Here is a 19,959-nt window from a genome sequence, read left to right as displayed (position 1 = left end):
GACAGTGTGGTCTATGCTGTGATCAACAGGGGTAGCTACCTCTCTATCACTGGATGTGTGTGTGTGTGTGTTTGTGTATGGCATGTCTTGGTCTGGTCTGGTCTGGTCTTGGTCAGAATGTGCACGGGCCAATCAGCATGCCCTCAGTCCTCGTTGTCATTATTCAGTCCCATCTTATCTTATTTCCCAAATTAGTTTTCCTTTTCATCATATCTTGATCTTGGTATTTTTTTTCCTGTCGCCATCTTTCAGCAGTACTTTAACAGCTCATCTGCAGCCTGACTGTTGCAAGGAAATCCTCTTCCATTGAGGAAGCTTATCAAGATCAAGAAATCAGGCACTGACATCATTCAAACTCATTTAACAGTGTATTGCTGCTACTCATGCCCCCCTCCTCTTTGTTTTAGTTTCTTCCGTTATAGCATCACGTCTCTGATGTTTGTTTCTTAGATGATGGGGAGGCAGTTAGCAGTTCATACGAGTCCTACGATGAGGAGGAAGTGACCAGAGGAAAGTCACCGTCAGCGCAGCACCAGTGGCCGTCAGCGGAGGCGTCCATTGAGCTGATGAAGGACGCTCGGATCTGTGCCTTCCTGTGGAGGAAGAAGTGGCTGGGCCAGTGGGCCAAACAGCTGTGTGTCATCAAAGACCAACGCCTGCTGGTGGGTTAAAGACTGTGTGAAAATCTGAATTAAAGTTTTGTGTACAACAATTACTGTTGTAATTATTCATGAGCACAGATGGTTTTATGAACGGTCGGGTTTGTTTAATTTTAACAGTTCAATGTAAGTCAACATGGGGAAAAAAAGATAATGTTAAAATAAGCAATCCCTCAAAATATATTTAAAACTCCATGTTTAGCTGTCACATGTTGTCCTTGTTTTGCCACTTATTTTTAGAATGGAAAATATTAGTCCAGTAAATCAACCTTTAAACAAATGTAGTAGTAGGATAGCATATCATGGGCTGATTTTCCCCTGCTTCCAGTCTTAATACTACCTTGACCATGCAGACAAGAGAGTGGTATTATCATCATTAGTATCGTCTCAATTCTCTGAAATAAAACGAATGAGTGTATTTCCTCATAATTTCTGACTGTTCTTTTAATGTTATTAATCACACCTGTGGTTTTCTTGCTTTTATATGTCAAATGCCTGTCATGAAACATGATTACTGGATTACTGTGGACGCTTCAAAACAATATCAAACCAGGAAAAGTATGACCAATTTGAACTTATTTCAGTTTGACTGTTACTTGCAGGGTTCCCATCCCCATCACCAGAAGCCTTTCAATTAACAGTTAGCACGCCGGCTGATGACCCGCTGGTTTTAAGTGTGGTCTTTGTAACCATTCAGCTATGACTCATGTTATGTAAGGATGTCTAAATACTCATAGACTTCTAGACAAAATTCCCCTGAATACAGCCCAGTAGAAAACCACATGAGGGCCAGGTTGGAATCATTTGACCCTGTGACTAACTAAAAGTCTATTATGCTATAATAGAATATGTTGGTTATACATCATAGAGTGGAAACTGCACTCTTTTGCTTCATTTACAGCTGATATTTGTCAAAAGATACTGTACACCTCCACAAACATGCGTCCCTACAATACTGTACATGTTAAACTGTCCAGCTTTTGCCTACAGTCAGCTGTAAAACTGTACAATCACCAAGTTAAATCAGCGTTATCTCCGGCTCTCTCAGTGCTATAAGAGCTCCAAGGAGCAGACACCTCTGCTGGATGTGAGTCTGTCTGGCTGCAGCGTGGTCTACAAGGAGAAGCAGCTGAAGAGGAAAGAGCACAAACTGAAGATCATTCCAGTGGGAGGGGAGGCCATCGTGCTGGGCCTACAGAGCAAGGAGCAGATAGAGCAGTGGCTGAGGGTGAGCACGGCTCTAATTAGAAACTGTGTGGAGCAGTATCATTACTCAACTTGCTGCTGAAGGATGAATTTCATCATATGATTTGACACATTTTTTTTTTACAGTTAATTCTGCAGTTTTGATGATGACATTAATCAACTCCCTCTTTGTTCATTAGGTGATTCAGGAGATCAGTCCCAGGTCAGCTGATACCTGTGACCCCCACCACTCTGTGTCTGACTCCCCGAGGCTCATTTGTACAAAGGTACACTCACTTCAAACGTATGTGCTTTAGAGTACCTGTCGTTCTATGATCAGACAACCTGCGGAAGAGGTCTGAGGAGGCTCTACTTAAACCATAGGGCTCAGTAACAGTTTTAGTTTTTTCTATCTTTGTAGAATTGATTTGTATTTTGGATGAACATAAATTGACTAAAATGTTAATATAAACTTCCAGGGCGAGCTGAGTGAGAGATACTCAGTGGCTTCAGAGAGCGGTAGCAGCACTGACAGCCATGCTGAGACTCCCGAAATCAAAGATGGTGAGTCACTCCTTAGCTTTTTATTTTTCAGTTGCTACGCAGACTTGAGTCACCCATAAAATATGGGTTCACGATGGCAAAAATGATTTTTAAAAACAAGAATACTTCTCCTACTTCTCTTTGCCTCCACAGTGAAGAAAAAATATGGTGCAGGTTTGAAGTTCAGCAACCTCATGAACATTGGAAAGAAAAAGCCCTCCTCGTTAGAGAGCCCAGAGAAATGTGTGGACACCTCAGGTGAGCAGAGATCCACTGTGCATGTTGCCAAATTATAAAATCCCAAAGCGTGTACTGTCACTCAGGTACAGCTGCTATCCTTTGACACAGTTACTTTCTGTTCTGTAGCCCTTGCTGGATGGTATTCATACCAGCAGGGGAGGTCTGGTGAAGGTCTCTACGTGTGGTTATGTTATACCAGACTAAATATCAATATTTTCTCCTACGTAGCCTTCTGATTTAAAAATGTTGTTATAATTAGACCCTCTTATTACAAAACTCAGCACTTTGGAGACTTACTGTCTTGGCCACATAGGTTTGAGTGAAAAAGTTGTTTCTTTTGACACACTGTACCTTTGATCATATTCAGCCACCGAGATAGTACCACAACAATTTGTTAGCTCTGATTTAAGCAATAACCAATAATAACCAATGTGTTTATGACATTAAACAAACATGGATTACCATTGGTGAAGTCTAATGGTCGTAGAACTTGTTTTGAGTAACATAAAACAGTACGAGATGCTGAGATGAAGTTACCTCCTCCCTCCTCTGTCAGGCTACCTCAACGTGTTGGTGAACAGCCAATGGCGGACCTGTTGGTGTCTTATAAAGAACGGTCAGCTATGGTTTTACCAGGACAAGGGCAAGAACAAAGTGAGCCAGCCAGCTGTGACCCTTGGGGGCTGCAGTGTTTTGCCCGACCCCAGCCCCGAGCACCTGTACTCCTTTAGGATTGACATGGACGGCACACAGCTGGCAACCCTAGAGGTAGGCAACCACCGTCTTTTCTGCTGCTTTGCAACATCCCTGCACCAAAGTGAAAGTTGTCAGTTGCTTAATGGGTCTCAGACTTATCTGGTGGGTTACAAGCCAGACAAACTCTGTACTGAAGATGACTGAAAATAGATCTGATGTGATACTGTCTCCTCCTGTTTCCTCGGCTCATGCTTGCCTCAGATGAGAGCTTACTTTAGCTTTACCCTGTAGGAGAGGGCGGCTCACTGTTGTTCTGAGAAATAACCAGAAGTCTAACATGTCTGGAATGGCAAAATGTCTGGAGAAAAAAAACAAACGTCAGCATTTCTTCAAGAGAAATGGTGTACAGCTACTTATAGGAATCCTAAACACTGACATGTCCTCATTTGGGAAACACTTTCTGCTGACATCAAACTTAGCCTATGTAATATATGTGTGCGCACAAGGGTGGTCTGCCTGTTTGTGTGCATATGAGTGTGTGTAGGGTGTGGATGTACTGGGATTTGGGGGACCAATGCTACGCCCTTTTTCATTAGGTTTCCAGTACCACCCTGCTGCAGTGCATATTTGGTCATAGGCAATGGAATTTAATGTTTAGTCTTGAGGGCTCTATCTATTTATTTTTCTTATTGTGGGTTTTTTACATTTTATTTCACAAATTGAAACACGTCCCATATTAACCAAAACAAACAAAACTTCAACAAGGTTATCACTTACTGTAATTCATGCAGCTCTATTAGATGAGCTGCTTGAATCTCCCAAAATCTTAATAGGCTGTTGTGTCTCTTCATGAAACTGTCTTATTATGGGTGTAATTTAGGATGGTTATTAAAAAAGTGCTGTTTTATATGCATCAGTGCCACTGACTACTTGTTTTGCCACTCTATTGTGCGGCGTTTGCTGATTTACGCCCGAGCTCACTATGTCTCGCTGTTTCTTGCATTCTTAGATGAGTAGAACTGCTCAGCTGAGGATAGACATTTCACTTCTTAGAAGGTTTTGCATATTGAAACACTGCTGGGAATTAATACTGAAGCAATCTTCTTATTAATACGAAGTGACAGATGGTATGCGACATAAACCATGAACTGGTTTTAAACTCACGATGTTGTAAGTGCATGGTATGTACTGAATGCACTTTGTTCCACTCTTTCCCTTCCTGTCCTTTCCTCTTCTCTCTCAGGCTAAGACGTCTGCAGACATGGGCCACTGGCTGGGCCTCTTGCTGTCACAGACGGGGAGCAAGACGGACCCCGAGGAGCTGACATACGACTACGTCAACGCTGAGAGGATCTCCAGCATCGTCAGTGCTGCCAAGACTTCCTTATAGTAAGTCCACTTTTAAGGGACGCTGGTCCCACTGGTTTATGCATACTTTATTGCATACTATTTACATACTCTGTGTATTTGTGTGTCTCTCTAGCTTCATGCAGAGGAGGTATTCAGAGCCAAACACCTACATAGACACCCCACCCTCCATTCCTCACAACTCTGATGAACTGTATGATGATGTGGCGTCGATAGCTGATCCAGAGGTATGTCTGCTGTGATTCAAATAGAGTATCGAGTTATGTAGAACCAAATAACTCAGACACCTGAGATCACAGATCTGGTAATGGGAATCAAACAGGAATCACACTGGGGGAAATGTGGCTTACTATTTTGCTTTGAAGAGTTAATTTTTCAGGATTTACCACATTAAAAAAGGAAAAAATATGATTTTAGCAATAGGTGATCAATATATCCATCAGGGCTGCAACTAATGTTTTTTGTCATTATCAATGAATCTACTCAGTTTAGTCTCTTAGAAGAATAAGAAAACCATGAGATATTTAGAAGCAGTTTAGAAGCTGAAATCAGTGAGTTTTTGCATTTAAGAAATGACATAAACACTAATTGATTATCAAAATAGGTGCAAATTGATTTTCTGTTAATGGACTAATCAATAAATCAGTTGTTTCATCTCTAATATCCACAAATTACATGAAAAGTATTCATGTAAAAAACATTGATGTGTTTTCTTCGTTACCACTACCAGCAAAGAAAGTAATCAAATTTTTTGGGGAATAAAAACCTGCAGCCTCTCTGTTGTGTTCAAATTAATTGTAAATTTCAGTTTCACTTTTACATGGACTCACTTCATCTGGCCACTTTTCATCTCATAACTTCCTATTCCCGTGTAACACAGGATGCTGAGGAGAGCGGCCTGCCAGACAGTGAAAACAACAGTCTGCAGGAACATAATGAAACGTGCTCAGTGGGAACAGAACAGGACACTGACAACAGGATTTACCTGGACCTCGTCCCTGTGCGCTCCTTCCTCCATACGTCCTGTGGGGGTAAACCCCCCCCTGCCAAAGAAACTTCTAGACATTCGCCAGTCCCAGTAGAGGACCAGAAGGAACCCTCATCTCAAATCAAAGAGGTAGGTAATACGGATGTATTGAAATGTATAGATCATATTTGCTGTATTTGAAGCAAACAGCTGTTAAAACCCCAAACGATCACTGCCTCACGTATTCAGTATACCAAAACAGATATATTACTTTACTAAATTCCATTTCTGACCTTTCTCTGAACGGAAACCTTTTTGTGGAAAAGGCTACACTTGCATTCATATGTTATATTTTGTGCGTTAATTCCAGGTCATTTCAACCAACCGTACTGAGCTGGACTCAACACCTGTGTTAAATGGAACAAGTTCGACCCCTGCCACCAGCAAACCAGAACAAGAGCGCCCCTTGACTCCCACTCCACTGCAGCCACAAACTCAGCCAGTCAAGGCCTCGTCCCAAAGCCAGGAGACCCCCAAGAGGACCAGCCTGGGAATCCCACAGGCCTTCATCTCCTCCGGGGTACAGATCCATAAAGGCCCAGCGTTTCAGACTGCTTCCGGGCTCCCTCACAGTCCCCAACCCCTGCGGCCCAAAGCACATACCATAGGTGAGGACAAACAACACAGGGACATTGCTAGGTCCTGGGTCAACAGAGAGAAATAGAAGACAATTTATTAGTACTCAACACTACACTATACCTGCATTGTTGCGAGCATGTCAAACCCATTTGGCATCACGATCCCCACCTCCACACACACTTTGTAAGATATTTGGAAAGTACATTTTCAACATCAAGCAGAAAGGGGTCTTAAAAGAATGAACTTTAAGTGAGTGAATGTAACAATTATTGTTTCCCTCGACACTGAGTGAGATGCTTCCCTTTCTCTGCAATCTTACATTACCATGGCTCCCTCTAGTGAAAAGCTGTACCCTCTACAGTCAAAGGGAGAAAATTAATGCACCTTTTTTTCTTGGGCAAATGTCATGACAAATATTGGATGTTGTTTTACTTGTAGATGAGCTAATGTGTATAAAAATTCAATCTCTAATTTCCAGGGTGTCCCGGTGCAGTCGAAGGGAAGCTGGGCAAGAACCGCACAGAAGCAGACATGCGTCGCTACATCGATGAGCGCGACCGCCTGGAGAAAGAGAGGGAGGAGGTGAGGAGCAGTCTGGCAAACCTGAAGAAGGAGAGGAGGGAAAGGAAAGAGGAGCTCAGCGCCTGCCAAGGTACACCTGCACTTCTTGTGGCACATCCATGATTACCAGGTTTACACTGATCTGCCGAACTGACAGTCAGTCTGTTATCCTCAGATCCCAAGCAGCAGGCCTCATTAGAAGTCCTGTTGAAGCAGAAGGAGGAGGCGTGTCGGGAGGCGGAGCACCGCAGGGTAGAGGTGGAGCTACGGCTGGTAGAAGTGAAGGAAAGTCTGAAGAAGGTGGAGTCGGGGCCTTTCACACTGGGAACCACACTGGACAGCAGCCTCCAGGACACACCCACGGTTAGTGTACTGGTTCTATTGATTGATATGAATGCAGAACTTCAGAGCACCATCAGCGCTTCATCATAAGAGTGAACACAGGAATTTGATCTTTACCTCTGTCTACCATTTTACCCTCAGCCTAAAGCAGCAACCCTGCCTGCTCCCCAGACATCATCATCATCATCATTCCAACCCTCCAACAGCCACGTCACTGCAGACCCGGCCTCCCCAGTCAACTCTGCCTCTGCGCTAAAGAACAGACCTGCCTCCATCATGGCCACCAAAGGCAAAGTCCTGCAGAAAGCTAAGGTGAGACTGTAGATGTATATACACTGAAGGCACACATGCTTCAGTGGAACAAGACTTGCATATTTCAGAAAGTACCATCATGATTGTATATACTCTATATTGTCAAAATATCTAAATGTCCTTTTCTGTATTAACAGGAGTGGGAGAAGAAATCCACCACCTAGAAGGAAAACCTGAGTGCCCTTTGACCTCTCAAATCCACAAGTTTCATGTTGTTGGTCTGTGTCCACAACATGTCCTTGAGTTAACAGACCAGACAGTTAAATCAACACCCTCAGTTCCCTGGATCCTTCATCCTCGTCGCCTCCTTGCCAAGACTATGAAGAGCCAATCAGAGAGATGCACAAGCCGTCTTCTCAAATACCACTGGATAATCTTAGTTTCAATGACTTTTCAAGTTGCTTTTTCTCCATTCGCTGAAGGGAGGATATCGAAGTAGTAGCATTTTGGCCAGTCTAACAGTCCTTCCTGATAATGATGCACAAACGGGTGGCTTCAACATTGAAAACAGCCAAACATTTGAAACCACTGAAGTTTGAGACAGTAAGACACCCCTCTACAAAATTGGCCATTTTGTACACTCTAGATTGTAGCTTGGTTCATATATGCTGGTAGCCAAGATGTAAATATATGTGCACCATTATTCAGCCTTTTGGCTTGTATTGCTAGCTAAAAATGCACTTTTTATTCAAATAAAAATGTACTGACGACAATACTGGCTGGAAATTTGTTTATGAAAATGTCTCTTTTTGCCTTTAACGTTACATCTGTCAGGCCGGTCTGTTGAAAATGGGGAAGGTTCACTGCAGTAACAATGCAAAGGACACTGAAGCCTGCAGCATTAAAATTTGAAAGGGTAATTAGACTCAACTCACTTCTCACTAATGAAGTAATAAAGCATTCATGAAGGGGATGTTCGTCTGGCAAACGTTTTTAAAGGTTCAAAGTGTTTAAATTTTAAATTAAACGAATTTTAATGACTAGTCATTTCAAATATACTGTTTTAGAGCTTGTTAGCTAGAAGTGGAATCATTCTACCATTTAAATATAGACATTTTTACTGGAGCTGGATAGACAAATCATATATTTGTCCCATTATACAGCTTAAGTTTAAGTACAAAACGTGTGTTATACAGCACTAATATAACTGATAAGGAAACACATATATTTCTAAAATAATTTTGTTCATTAGTGAGAATAAACAACCATCTTTTTAAAATCTTAAAAACCACAATCAGTGAATTTATGAAGGCCCCTTGTAGAGAAGAATGTCAAAATATTATATTTGGCACTTGGTATAACTTTGGTTTGGTTGGAAGGAGGAAAGAAGGTTGTGGTGATTATACATCAAAAGATAATAATAAAATCATGACACGGATATACACTAAAATATAATATAAAAGTTTACATCTTTGAATAGACAAGAGAACCAGGTTGAGACAATTGCACAACAGTGAGTATAGCGATGGCTGACAAAAACAAACTGCAGTACAAATACATACAGTGTGAAGGCACTTGTTGAAGTTCGAGTGAAAGTTTAAATACTGAAACTAACATCAGTGTTCCCTTTACTCCTTGGCGTACCCGCATACATCCTTGGTTCTTAAGTGTCCATAAGTGGCTTGTTTTTGTGTATAGCATGTGTGCTTATGTGTGTGTGGTGTATCCGGCAGCATGTCTCCGGCGATGCAGTTTGTAGTGATGCAGGAGCTCCTGGTGGCTCTTCTTCTGCCTGCTCTTCTTCCTGAGACCAGCAGGCCGAGGAAGATCTCCTCTGGAAGAAGGCCTGCTGCTTCCTATGGAAAAATCACAGAAAAAGATTAAGTGAAACTGAAAGTTAAAAAAAAATGTTTTGATTGATAAAAAGATATGAAATGGTCAGGAAGGTGGCAACAAAGGAATGAAGTAAGAAGATAAAGACTCATTAATGCCACTGACTTGTTTCACAGTGTGGTCCTTCGTAGCCTTGGCACTGACAACGGAAGCTCCCTCCGGACAGGAGGCAGATCCCCTCATTCATACATGGGTTGGGCTTGCACAGGTTTACTGGCATTTTAGCCTCTAATAGAAAGAAATGTGTCATAAAACAGCTGATTAACCAATTCTTATTTGTCAATTTTAGTTTGTCAAATCTGCATTTTAGTGAAAGGAAATACAGAAAAGAAATCACAAACAATGTTTTGCATATATTTTTTCTTAATGAATCATTTACTCCTTATCCATAAAACAGGAGAGAACAAGCTGTCCTGCAAAGTTTTGGTAACAGAGGTACTTCCCGGTACTCTCACCTGAACACAGCATCTGCACCAGAACATCCTCAAAGTACTTGAGATCCTCGTAAGACGGCACCGAGATCATGTGCTCCTCTGAACCAGCAATCTTCAGCAGCCTCTCCCTCTGTACATCTCCGATACCAATCACAAACAGTGAAACTCCGTCGTCTCGTATCTTTTGAGCTGGAACAACAGCGTCATCCCCGCCTGAACCGTCCGTCACCACCACCACGGCCTTGTTGACTCCGGGCCGCGCACCTTTAGCCACTGTCAGGACGTTGGAGTGGATATGAAGTAAAGCTGCGCCTGTTGAAGCCACGCCACCCATGTAGCTGGCGTCACCCACAGCCTTGAGGATGGCAGAACCGGTCTCATGGGTGTCCAGGTTGAAGACGGTGGTGGCTCTCCGACCGTAGGCCACGAGTGCCATTTGAGCCACATCGCGGTTGACGTCGAACTGGACGCTGAGGCTGCGCACAAAGTCACGCAGGCTGGCAAAGTTATCATGGCCGACGCCACCTGAGGCATCCAGGGCAAACACCAGGTCTACTGCTTGGCCCAGACAACCTGAAACACAAGAAAGACAAAGAATTATGTTGTAAGACCCTAAAATGTCTTTTCCAGAGGGTTTATTTATCTACATGTCAGCCAGGAAAAGGGAGATTTGAAATATTAAACATTATCTTTTACGCGCTGATCCAAGGATTTTTAATAGATTTTGAAAATATTTTTTACATGATATTTCGTGGATTTCTTGGATGTGCATGTATTTCTCTCTCTCAAAACGAATGACCATAAAATAACATTATTCTTCACATTTGGAACAACGGATATTTTTCATTAGGTACTAAGTACAGTAAATTATTTATATACAGCCTGGGAAGAATATTCTGCATATATACTGACTGTTAAAGGTACTCTGAGCTGTTTTTTATGTCACGCACATACATGTTTGCACGGGTGACGGGATACACAGTCCTGCCAATGGTTTCACACCATTCCACTGACCTAAAGGTGGCGGTAATACACCAAGATATGCAGCAATGTGCCAGCAGAGGCAGTGAGGAGGAACACTGCTTGCTGGTAAACATGGATGTAAATAATGCTGGTTTGAAACTTCGGCTTTACAAATGTTTCAGTATTAAACACGTTGAATGTAAACATAACTTTTGTTTGTTTATAAGAAAACTCCACAGGGGCCCTTTAAGTAAAAGTACTATGTTGGTCATTCAGTACCTTGTGTATCCACGCTGCAGATCTTAGCTTTGAGTTCAGGGATCTTGGCACTCAACTCAGGTGATGCGTAGGTGATAGTCCTCTGGGGATTTCCTGTGATATTATTCAGTTGTCCCTTTAAGTAGTCTGGTCCCACCCCTATCAGGAAGATCTCTCTGTCTCGTGCGTATTTAGAGGGCTCCACCACATCGTCAGCTGCAGGAGTGGCAGTGAGCAGCACCACCACGCGGGGGAGATCGTCGGTCACGTCAGCAAAGACCGGCACGCTCACGAAGCCGTGACGCGTGACGTAGCGAAGTGCCTGGCCTGTCTGGGTCTCGCCGCCGATGGGTTGAAGCGCCTCCACAGCCTTAAGCAGACCCCTTAGATCCCCTTTGAACTTGCCCACCTGGGCCTCGACTCTGGCCTCTCCACCAAACACCGCCAGGCCGACTTTACTGGGGCTGTCGGACCCGATCACGGTCTGCAGGAAGCGCTTCAAGAAGGACTTGAGGCGGAGGAAGCCTTCCAAGGTGAGCTTGGCAGAGCCCTCCACCAGGAACAGCAAGTCCACAGAGCAGTCCAGCGATAACGCAGGAGCTGAGGAGGGATGGAGGCTCGAGTCAGTTCCTTCTCTTAAGACTAGACATCACTTAAAAATCAGAGATAGGGGTGATGCTAATATCTCAGCAAGTATAAAGACAGTGCACAGACCACAGTGTGGGTCTCCTCCATAGCCAGGTGGACATACGCAGTGGAAACCCTCCGGACCTTCTGATACACATGTTCCACCATTCAGACATGGCTGAGAGTCACAGGGATCTGCAGTACAGAGGAGAGAGAGAGAGAGAACGGCTGCATAGATGTACATGAACAGCCTGGCACATACGCAAATACACATCATCTAAAGGAGAGAAAGACAGAGCAAGAACAGTGGTGTTACCTGGACAGATAGTCCGATGGCAGACGGTCTGGTGTCTTTTGTACACCTTGTTGTACCTGCAACACACACAAAATTCACTTAATTTTAGCTTTTGTGAAAAAGACTTCGGAAGATCAAATGAACACTTATGATGGTTCTGTGGATAGGGAGCTCTACATGCGTTTCAATGTGCTGTGAAATTAATTTTGTCAAAGACCATTTTAATTTGCCCTGGGAAGGTCTGACTCAATTACACTTGCTTGTTTTTATTAACACCCTCACATTGCAGTGAATAGGGGGACGAGTTTTCTCTTGTAAAAGTGCTGAAATTCAAAACTCATCTTGTCATAAAGACTGTATTTTTGACTTCAAGGTGAGAAAGACAACAAGAATATTTGCATTATTCATGCATTTATGTACACTTGCCTGTAGTATGGACAGAGAGAAGTGTACGGGGAATACCCCTTGGAGCCTTTCCAACACATGAAATTCCCCTTCAGCTCTTTGACTGTCTCCAGTGTCTTCCTCTCACAGGGAAACAACTCCACCTGACAGCCTGGGGAACAGCACAGGAGGGTCGGGAGGGGCGAGGGATGGGGTAAATGGGGAAATGAAGGAAGTTAGGTGGGGACAAGAATTACCAAACTAATAATTTAAGTCTATATCAGTGGATACAAGTGGATAATTGATGGAAAGGTGTAGTCTACCTGCAGGTGTAGCATTGCAGACAGAGAAGGCGGTCAGTGTGGTGTACAGGCCGTTGACAGCATCGTAGAAATGCTCGGCGAAGAAGACGTGGCTCTCCATGGGCTCACTGGCCAAAGCATGTAGCTCCTCCCACCTGGAAAACCAAAAACTTTTTTTAAAAGCCGCCCTGCAAACAAAAAGAAGTAGCTGAATGTATTAGCTGAATGTATTACCTGGGGTAGCGAAGGCCCACGGCAAACAAGGCCACGCCAGTCTCTTTGAGCTGTGCAGCCGCCTGCACCACGTTGCCCTGGGACCTCCCGTCTGATAGGAGGATGGCGATCCGGGCCGCAGTGGAGGAGTTACGGCCGCCTGGGAAGCCCTTCCTCAGCACGTACTTTAGAGCCAGGCCTGTCTGGGTGCTGCCTCCCCTGGGAGTTCAGAGTTTGGGAATAGTGTTGAGAACTAACAGGATTTTTCAAGTTATTGTTAGAATACTGAAACAGAACGATTAGAGAATGTGTACTGTACTACAGAAGCCAGCAGAGTCAGTAACGTACTGCATATCACTGCCAAAGTAAACCAAAGATCAGTTTTGGTTTTGGATTCCTCTTTTAGTTCTTGGACTAAAAATGCTTGTTGCTGTTGGCTATGTTTCATCACCCCAGGGCTCAAAAAAACCCATTTAAAAGCTATTATGTTTTTTCAAAAAGACATAAATGTCACTCAGAGCAGGAGCTGCTTTCAGTCTTTCCACCAGACATAAAGAAACAGATTCACAGAACCTGACTGTCAGGAGAAAGTACTGCTCAAACAGAATCAGTGACATGAAGGTAGTGACGGGTACAACTGAATGTATTGCTTTCTTAGTGTACAGATTTTCTCTTTTCAGTTTTAGAATATATCTTACATGACACATACTGCACTCACACTTGTGTGTTGTATCTTAGAATGAATGTGTTTTTTTTTATCCCATTTAAGACTTGCTCTTACAATACTGGGTTTGTGTATCCACCTTTTAGAAACACTAAATCCTTGAAAAAGCAAGTCCAGTTGTTGAAAGCAGACGACTGCTTTCAACAAGTGCATTGAACCACTAAACAACAAATCAACTGCTTATTTTTCTCTAGCTGTTTGAGGTATCTCCTGCAGTGCCGTTGATTCATTCATATTCTTGCTCATATGATTGGGCAGAAGAGGAGTTTCATATTTCAAAAGTAAAGTCGAGGGATAAAGAATTGTTTTGAATGGAAACTACAGCAAAGTAATTAAAAACAGTGCATTATAACACACATACACCTTCAGTATGTTGCTACACTTGAACTCTCTAAAGTACTAGTTTGATTTTAGGCGATGTGACAGCTAATAAGTTCAAAACATGGGTAGCCATTTCAAACCAGATGGCAAGCTAAAATGTCATCACACACACACACACGCGCACACACACACACTTGGCCAAATTACCTTCCTCTTCCTTGGCTTATGGACTTATCCGATATCCAGTGACCACCTGTGGTCTAATCTGAAATTAATTTGTTTTTCTTTCCAGGGAGCATCTGTATTACTTTGCCTCTGAATGTGTCTAAATGTGTGTGTTTTGCTTTCAGCACACGTTTGAACTGAACCCAGTCCAGATCATGTAGCTTGTCAAACATATAAAATAAACCTTTTATTAACTCACTTTATTATTGCCAACTCATTCAATCCTGTTGTGGTCCTGAAACTACACTAGAGAATTGTGACAAGTTTTAGCAGGCCAAAAAAGTTACATAAAAAGTACATAAAAAGGTTCTCGTCACTGTTAATGACCTGTTTGTACAGTACATAAAGTACACAGCAATTACTGTGATTTCTGCCCATGCTGTTGTTGTACAATTCCCCCTCACCTCTGATAGACGTTCATATGAAAATTGTCCCTATAAAGTTGCTAGAAGACATGTAGCTTCTTCAGTGAATTGAACTTGCTCAGGTGTCATCAACATAAAACAACAGAGACTCTTTCATAGTCTTTTGCATCCCAAAACTTGTTACTGTTATTTGTCTGAGGGTGTGATGAGAGGAGAAACACACCTATAAGAAATCTTCTTCATGTGCTTCTTCAGCTCTTGTTTGGTGGTGTATGAGTCCAGGGCGAACTCCAGCCGAGGAGTGGAACCAAACTGAATCAAGCCGACTCGCACCTGGACAAGAAGAGGAATAACATGATGATTGACAGGAGAGAAAGAGGGAGAGACCAGAAAAGGAGAGAAAGGAAACAAACCTTGTCTGGTCCGATGTCCAGTGCTTGACAGAGTTTGATTGCGTAGTGTTTGGACCTCTCAAAGCTGCCCTTCCCCACACTGTAAGAACCATCCATGAGGAAGAGGACATCCATGGCTGCTGAGCACTGCATCACTTCCCATGGAAACACACACAGTTAAACACAAGACGTAGGCACAAACTCATTCATTGTCTTCATTGCATTTCTGGCAAAGAGCTCCTATTCTATTGTTCTATAGGGGCATTATGGGATTATCCTGGTTAGTGATCAAATGGGCTGTTGCAGATGAAAATAATACCATGACATAATAAGAGAAGAGCTCAATTTTCTTTTCCCAGGAGCACACTCACAAAACCATTACCAAGCAAATAAAACTCTGTCTCTGTCTCTCTCCAAAACACGTTGGTACTCGCTGGCGGCATAAATAATCAGCTGTGCTGCTGTCATGTTAGAATGTGCAGCCGATCATGAAGACGGCCATTAGAGACGGGCAGAGTGTGCCGTCTGTCTGTCTGTCACTCATTCTGTCTGCTTGTGGGAAAGTCGCCTCCAAACACTTTACACTGTGACACAGACGTGAGGGTAATAAGACCACCCAGCACCTCAAAGGATTCTTTCAAAGTCTTGTCACTCTGCCTCACAATTTATTAGCTATTTATTATAACTTAACTGCATCGTACATTAAACTTTCTAAATGTATAACCGTTTGCTATGAATGGTAAATTCCTTGATTTAAGTGTCTCTGACTGAACTGTGTATATCTTATTGCGGTACACTGACCGGTGTATCATTTGTTGACCATTTTGTCATGATGAACGTGGCTTTGGTAAGGTACTCACTTTCTCCTGCAGAGTTGATCTTTACAATGTTCTCATGGCTGGATTGGATCTCCTGCACTGAGGTGCCCTGCTGGACTAGGAGGGACAAACAACACAGAGGTCAGTCAAATGTCCGCATGCATGGCTCCAAAATATGACATTAAGATACAGCAGTTAGGCCAACCATAAACCATCAATGCACAAAAAAACTCTAGACAACATACACAGGTGATGTTTTTTCAAGAATAACATTAAAGAAACCTCTGCAACACAAAGTTATATTTATTTCTCTCATCTTTGCTTTGAAAACAAGAAAAAATAGGAAAGAATTAAGCAAGAAAAATAAGGACACTGAACTGTAAACCTCAGCTCTCTCCATGCTAACTGTATCTACCTTGTGTCATTCAAAAGCCATCATTATAGCCTTCAGAAACAGTAAAACAAAATAATTAATGGGATGCCAAAACGGTCCACTCACACCCACTTGACCCCGTCTGTGATGGATAATTAAGCATTCAAGGCTAATGTGAGTGGACAAGTGAAGAAAACCATTCTTTCCCTGCATTCACTGAAAGGACGTTGCTCTATTTAGGCACACGTACAGCCCGGAGAGGAGCGAGTGACATGTGATTTCCTGTTAAAAAAAAAATCCATGTGAACACGCCTAGTTGCCCCTGGTAACCCCGACGGGTCACAGAGGCGTTTGTCCAGCACGGAGACAAAGCGCTTGAGTGAGTTTACAAACAAGCATCTCCACATTAAACAGATTCCACTCTCTGAATAGCACAGTCCGTCAGAGCACAGGAGGAAATTGTCGGTTTGTTCCCGTCAACTTTGCTGTAATGCTTGGGGCTGTCCGCCTTGTGTTGATTTAGCGCCTTCTAATTAGCTGAAATAGGTGATTCGTCTGTCAAAAGAGCAAAACAACAAAGAAAGACGAAAACATCTAAGAAAGGTGCAAAAGTTCAATAGAAATAAGGGCATGTCTGCAACAGAGAATGTAGTGCTAACATTGACTTTGTCCTCCTCCTCTGCTCATCTTCTTTGTTTTTTGGGGAAAGAAAAGCGTAAATCTAACCCTCTGCTAAGCACGGCCTCAGTCGGGGCAGCTACAGAGGTCCTTTTTTATCTTCCTTTCAAATAGACCACCACCAACCTGCTCCTATGTTTTCATTACTTCCTGACATTTGAGGTCCTTGGAGGCAACCGCTACTGACAAAAGCGAGGGAGATGCAGCAAATTGCTACATGCATTGACCCCTTGAAGCTGCATTAGAGCAACGATAAATCTTTTGAAGGTAAATATCATATTCATAAGCATGAAAAAATAATGACAAAAAGGCCTAAAAAACTAAAGGGAATGGAAGAACCAAACATGGTCCAGCTCATCTGGCATGGAGGTCGAAAACAACCTTCTGTGGTGGGGTTTGTTGGGGGTTTACTGGTGGTAATTAATCTGGGTGGTTTCTGGGCCACCAGCCAACCTGAGGGCCCACTCCCCATACAGTATGCACCCTTCCACAAACATATGTGTTGTTCTTCATTAACAATGTTTAAATAGTAAAAGCAAAAATCTTCTGATTTTGAAATGTCTTCCATCATCAAGTCTTTGGAGGAAAGAAGCAAAATGCACGAGGTCAGGACACATTAAAGAGTAAAACCCACAGAACACATATTATTGAAAGAAAACTACCACCTGCAACCGAGGGGCCTCAGCTCCCACCTTTTTCTCACCCTTTCATCTGCCCCCTAATTGCAACATCAGTCCAGCCCCAAAGTCCTTCTGACAGTGAAAGTTTCGGGTCTTGGCAAGCTGCTCTCTCATGGTCAGCGGGGCCCCACCGCTCTGAACAAAACGTCTGTCTGTTCAGCCAAGAGCCTCCAGCAAAATGACAGTGTGTCTTTAATGTCTGTGTTTGAAAATGTATGAGTCTGTGTCTAACTGGCATTAATCCCACCAGAGTCTGGGATATACAAGGAATATTCTCTTGGAATCAGAGATTAAAACTAGGATCACTTCTACCTATCTGGGAAATGTAATTTGACAGGCTGGATTACATGGACATCTTAGCCGGTGAAGCGCTGCAACATGTTATCTGTGTTGTCAGCACAGGAGGAGAGGGGCTCGTCTTGACAAGGTGAAACAGTCTGGTTTGTTCAAGTTCAAAGTCTTTAAATGGCCAGTAATAAATACTTCAGATGGTGCTAAAGCTGTCATTTTTGAAAACAACTCAAAGATTATATTGCCCCACGACTCCCGCCTCTCCCCTCAGGCAAATACCGATACTCTCAGGTCCTGACGATACGCTATAAAAGCGATGCAAAATTTGACTTGCCTGGAAACAAGCAGCATTTTAAACATGGGAGGCAGGAAATCACTTTGAGGGAGAAGATAATGGGAATTCTTCAGTGCAGTGAGACTTGACAGGTTTAAGCAGTAAAATATCTTGTAAAGGATCTCAGGTTGACCAGAGGAGCATCGGTGAAGCCTCACACATTTCCCACCATGCAGAGCACAAACTTACATCTCAAATCAAAGCCGGGCCAGCTGTTTCAAGCAGCCTTTATGCTAAGCTAAGCTAACTGGCTGCAGGTTGCAGCATCATATTTAACGCACAGACATACACAAGGTATCAATCTTCTCATCTAACTCTCTGCAAAAAAGTGAACAAGCTTATTTCCCGAAGTGTTGAACAATAACTACAGAATGTTTTGGTAAGTGAGTTGGTTAGAGGTGTGGTAGGTGGAGTTTGTTTCTTTTGGACAAAGACAGGCTAGCTGTTTCCACCCGTTTACAGTCATTAAGCTAGGCTAAACTAGCTGGGTGCTGTGGTATCTTCTCATCTAACTCTAACTGAAACAAACAGTTTGTAAACATGAGTGAAAGGTTGTATGCTGTCAGATTTTATATATTTCCTGTATGCTCCAAATGGTTTTTAAGTGACCAAACATTATGGGTACATCACAAACATCCCAAAACAGTAATTAGAACAACCCTTGATCCAAAGGCTCTGAATACCAGAGAGGTACAGAAAGTACTCCTCACCTGAAACTGAATGCAAAACAGTAATAAAATCAATCAACCGACCTTGAAGAAGCAGCAGCATGAAGAGGAGGGAGAGACGGATATCAGGGTGCATGACGGAACACCTGGAACAATAAACAAAAAGCCACACACTGAAAAGAAGGAGCGTGTACAGCGGTGGTTTTGACCTTATGATATATTGCTATATTTAGATTTTTTTTCATTCACATTGTTCACAAGAAAAAAATTACAGGAAAGTTGGAAAGAATAAACAGAATATTGAGCTTTAGAAACCTTTCTTATCCCTTTAATCATCTTGTGACCCTACAGATTTATCTTGGTACCCCTCGGGAGTCCAGAAAGACAAAGTACTGTCTTTGTTGTCATTATCACGTTAGCCAGAGGCCACATTTACTTCTTGACCAGGTAAGTCAAGTGTTCAAGGTAGTAACCTGAGTACAGCCTGACCATGTTTTCACAGCTAAGTGTAGGTCAAGCCCTGACCTTTCACAGAGAACCCCAATGAGGTCAGACAGCATACAAAAGACACACTTCACTATACAAAGTTGTCCACACACAGAGACACATTTCACTGACTTGACACCAGCATGTGAACCATACTGTTTTTTGTCTCTGTCAGAAAGATTAGCAATATCAATATTTCATCTCCTTTTGTTGTGTGTGTGTGGTGAGAAAGCTTACAGGGGCGGTAAAAGTGTCCACAGATCACCAGTGTGATCACCTGGGAGGTGGGTTGCCAGCGTGAAGGCTCATCATTGCAAGGGCATGTGGACAAATGATAAAGATGCAACCCTGAAGACAAACACCCCTCTTCAAAATTCAATTTTAAATATTTCTTTACATGGCCAATCAGGACCTTCCTGCCCCTTCCTGTGATCATTGGAAACTATTATAAACGTCACAAAGACAGGACTGGCTGCTACACTAAATTACATATGTGTACCTGATTAACTGGTAATTGAGTGAGCAACATAACTTCATGTTAACTATTCCATTAGCCTGACATCTACATCACCTGCCTTATTCTGTACGTTCATTGCTGGGTAAGAAGTTGAGGGGCTGCAGATAAGGTTTGATTAACTCTGGCTGCTGATAAGCTTGGCTGTAATATCCTGTCTTTGGCTGAAGTGTGTGTGTGGTGGGGACGGACGTGCCAGAAAAACCCTCCCTACAGGTAAATCTGTGTATATTTCTAAGACAGAGATAGAATTGTGTGCAGGACGGAGC

General features: G+C 42.8%; 2 protein-coding genes across 2 annotated transcripts in view; one reads left to right on the top strand and one right to left on the bottom strand.

Annotated features, from left to right (window-relative positions):
* afap1l2 (actin filament associated protein 1-like 2) overlaps window positions 1-8,225 on the top strand; it is a 35,528-nt gene extending 27,303 nt beyond the window's left edge. The window contains exons 6-19 of the mRNA XM_070926587.1: window positions 451-662; window positions 1,708-1,887; window positions 2,045-2,131; window positions 2,324-2,408; window positions 2,541-2,645; window positions 3,184-3,395; window positions 4,567-4,712; window positions 4,807-4,918; window positions 5,572-5,808; window positions 6,029-6,326; window positions 6,776-6,949; window positions 7,034-7,221; window positions 7,342-7,512; window positions 7,650-8,225. Of these exons, the coding sequence (XP_070782688.1) occupies window positions 451-662; window positions 1,708-1,887; window positions 2,045-2,131; window positions 2,324-2,408; window positions 2,541-2,645; window positions 3,184-3,395; window positions 4,567-4,712; window positions 4,807-4,918; window positions 5,572-5,808; window positions 6,029-6,326; window positions 6,776-6,949; window positions 7,034-7,221; window positions 7,342-7,512; window positions 7,650-7,676 (2,234 nt within the window). The 3' untranslated portion in view covers window positions 7,677-8,225. The remainder of the gene's footprint in view (window positions 1-450; window positions 663-1,707; window positions 1,888-2,044; window positions 2,132-2,323; window positions 2,409-2,540; window positions 2,646-3,183; window positions 3,396-4,566; window positions 4,713-4,806; window positions 4,919-5,571; window positions 5,809-6,028; window positions 6,327-6,775; window positions 6,950-7,033; window positions 7,222-7,341; window positions 7,513-7,649) is intronic.
* A 934-nt stretch (window positions 8,226-9,159) lies between these two features.
* Window positions 9,160-18,826, bottom strand: vwa2 (von Willebrand factor A domain containing 2). The gene is made up of 13 exons (XM_070927461.1): window positions 18,775-18,826; window positions 15,709-15,783; window positions 14,870-15,003; window positions 14,680-14,789; window positions 12,843-13,040; window positions 12,630-12,763; window positions 12,349-12,478; window positions 11,944-11,999; window positions 11,715-11,822; window positions 11,022-11,600; window positions 9,801-10,352; window positions 9,451-9,573; window positions 9,160-9,308 (listed from the first exon to the last, which is right to left on the bottom strand). Exons 1-13 carry the CDS (start codon window positions 18,824-18,826, stop codon window positions 9,160-9,162), a joined length of 2,400 nt encoding a protein of 799 aa, XP_070783562.1.
* Between the last annotated feature and the right edge of the window lie 1,133 nt (window positions 18,827-19,959).

This window comes from Enoplosus armatus, chromosome 20 (genome assembly GCF_043641665.1).
Source record: "Enoplosus armatus isolate fEnoArm2 chromosome 20, fEnoArm2.hap1, whole genome shotgun sequence".
Lineage (NCBI taxonomy): Eukaryota > Metazoa > Chordata > Actinopteri > Centrarchiformes > Enoplosidae > Enoplosus > Enoplosus armatus.
Note: the sequence above shows the minus strand (reverse complement) of the source record. Positions and strands in the feature narration are given on the sequence as shown.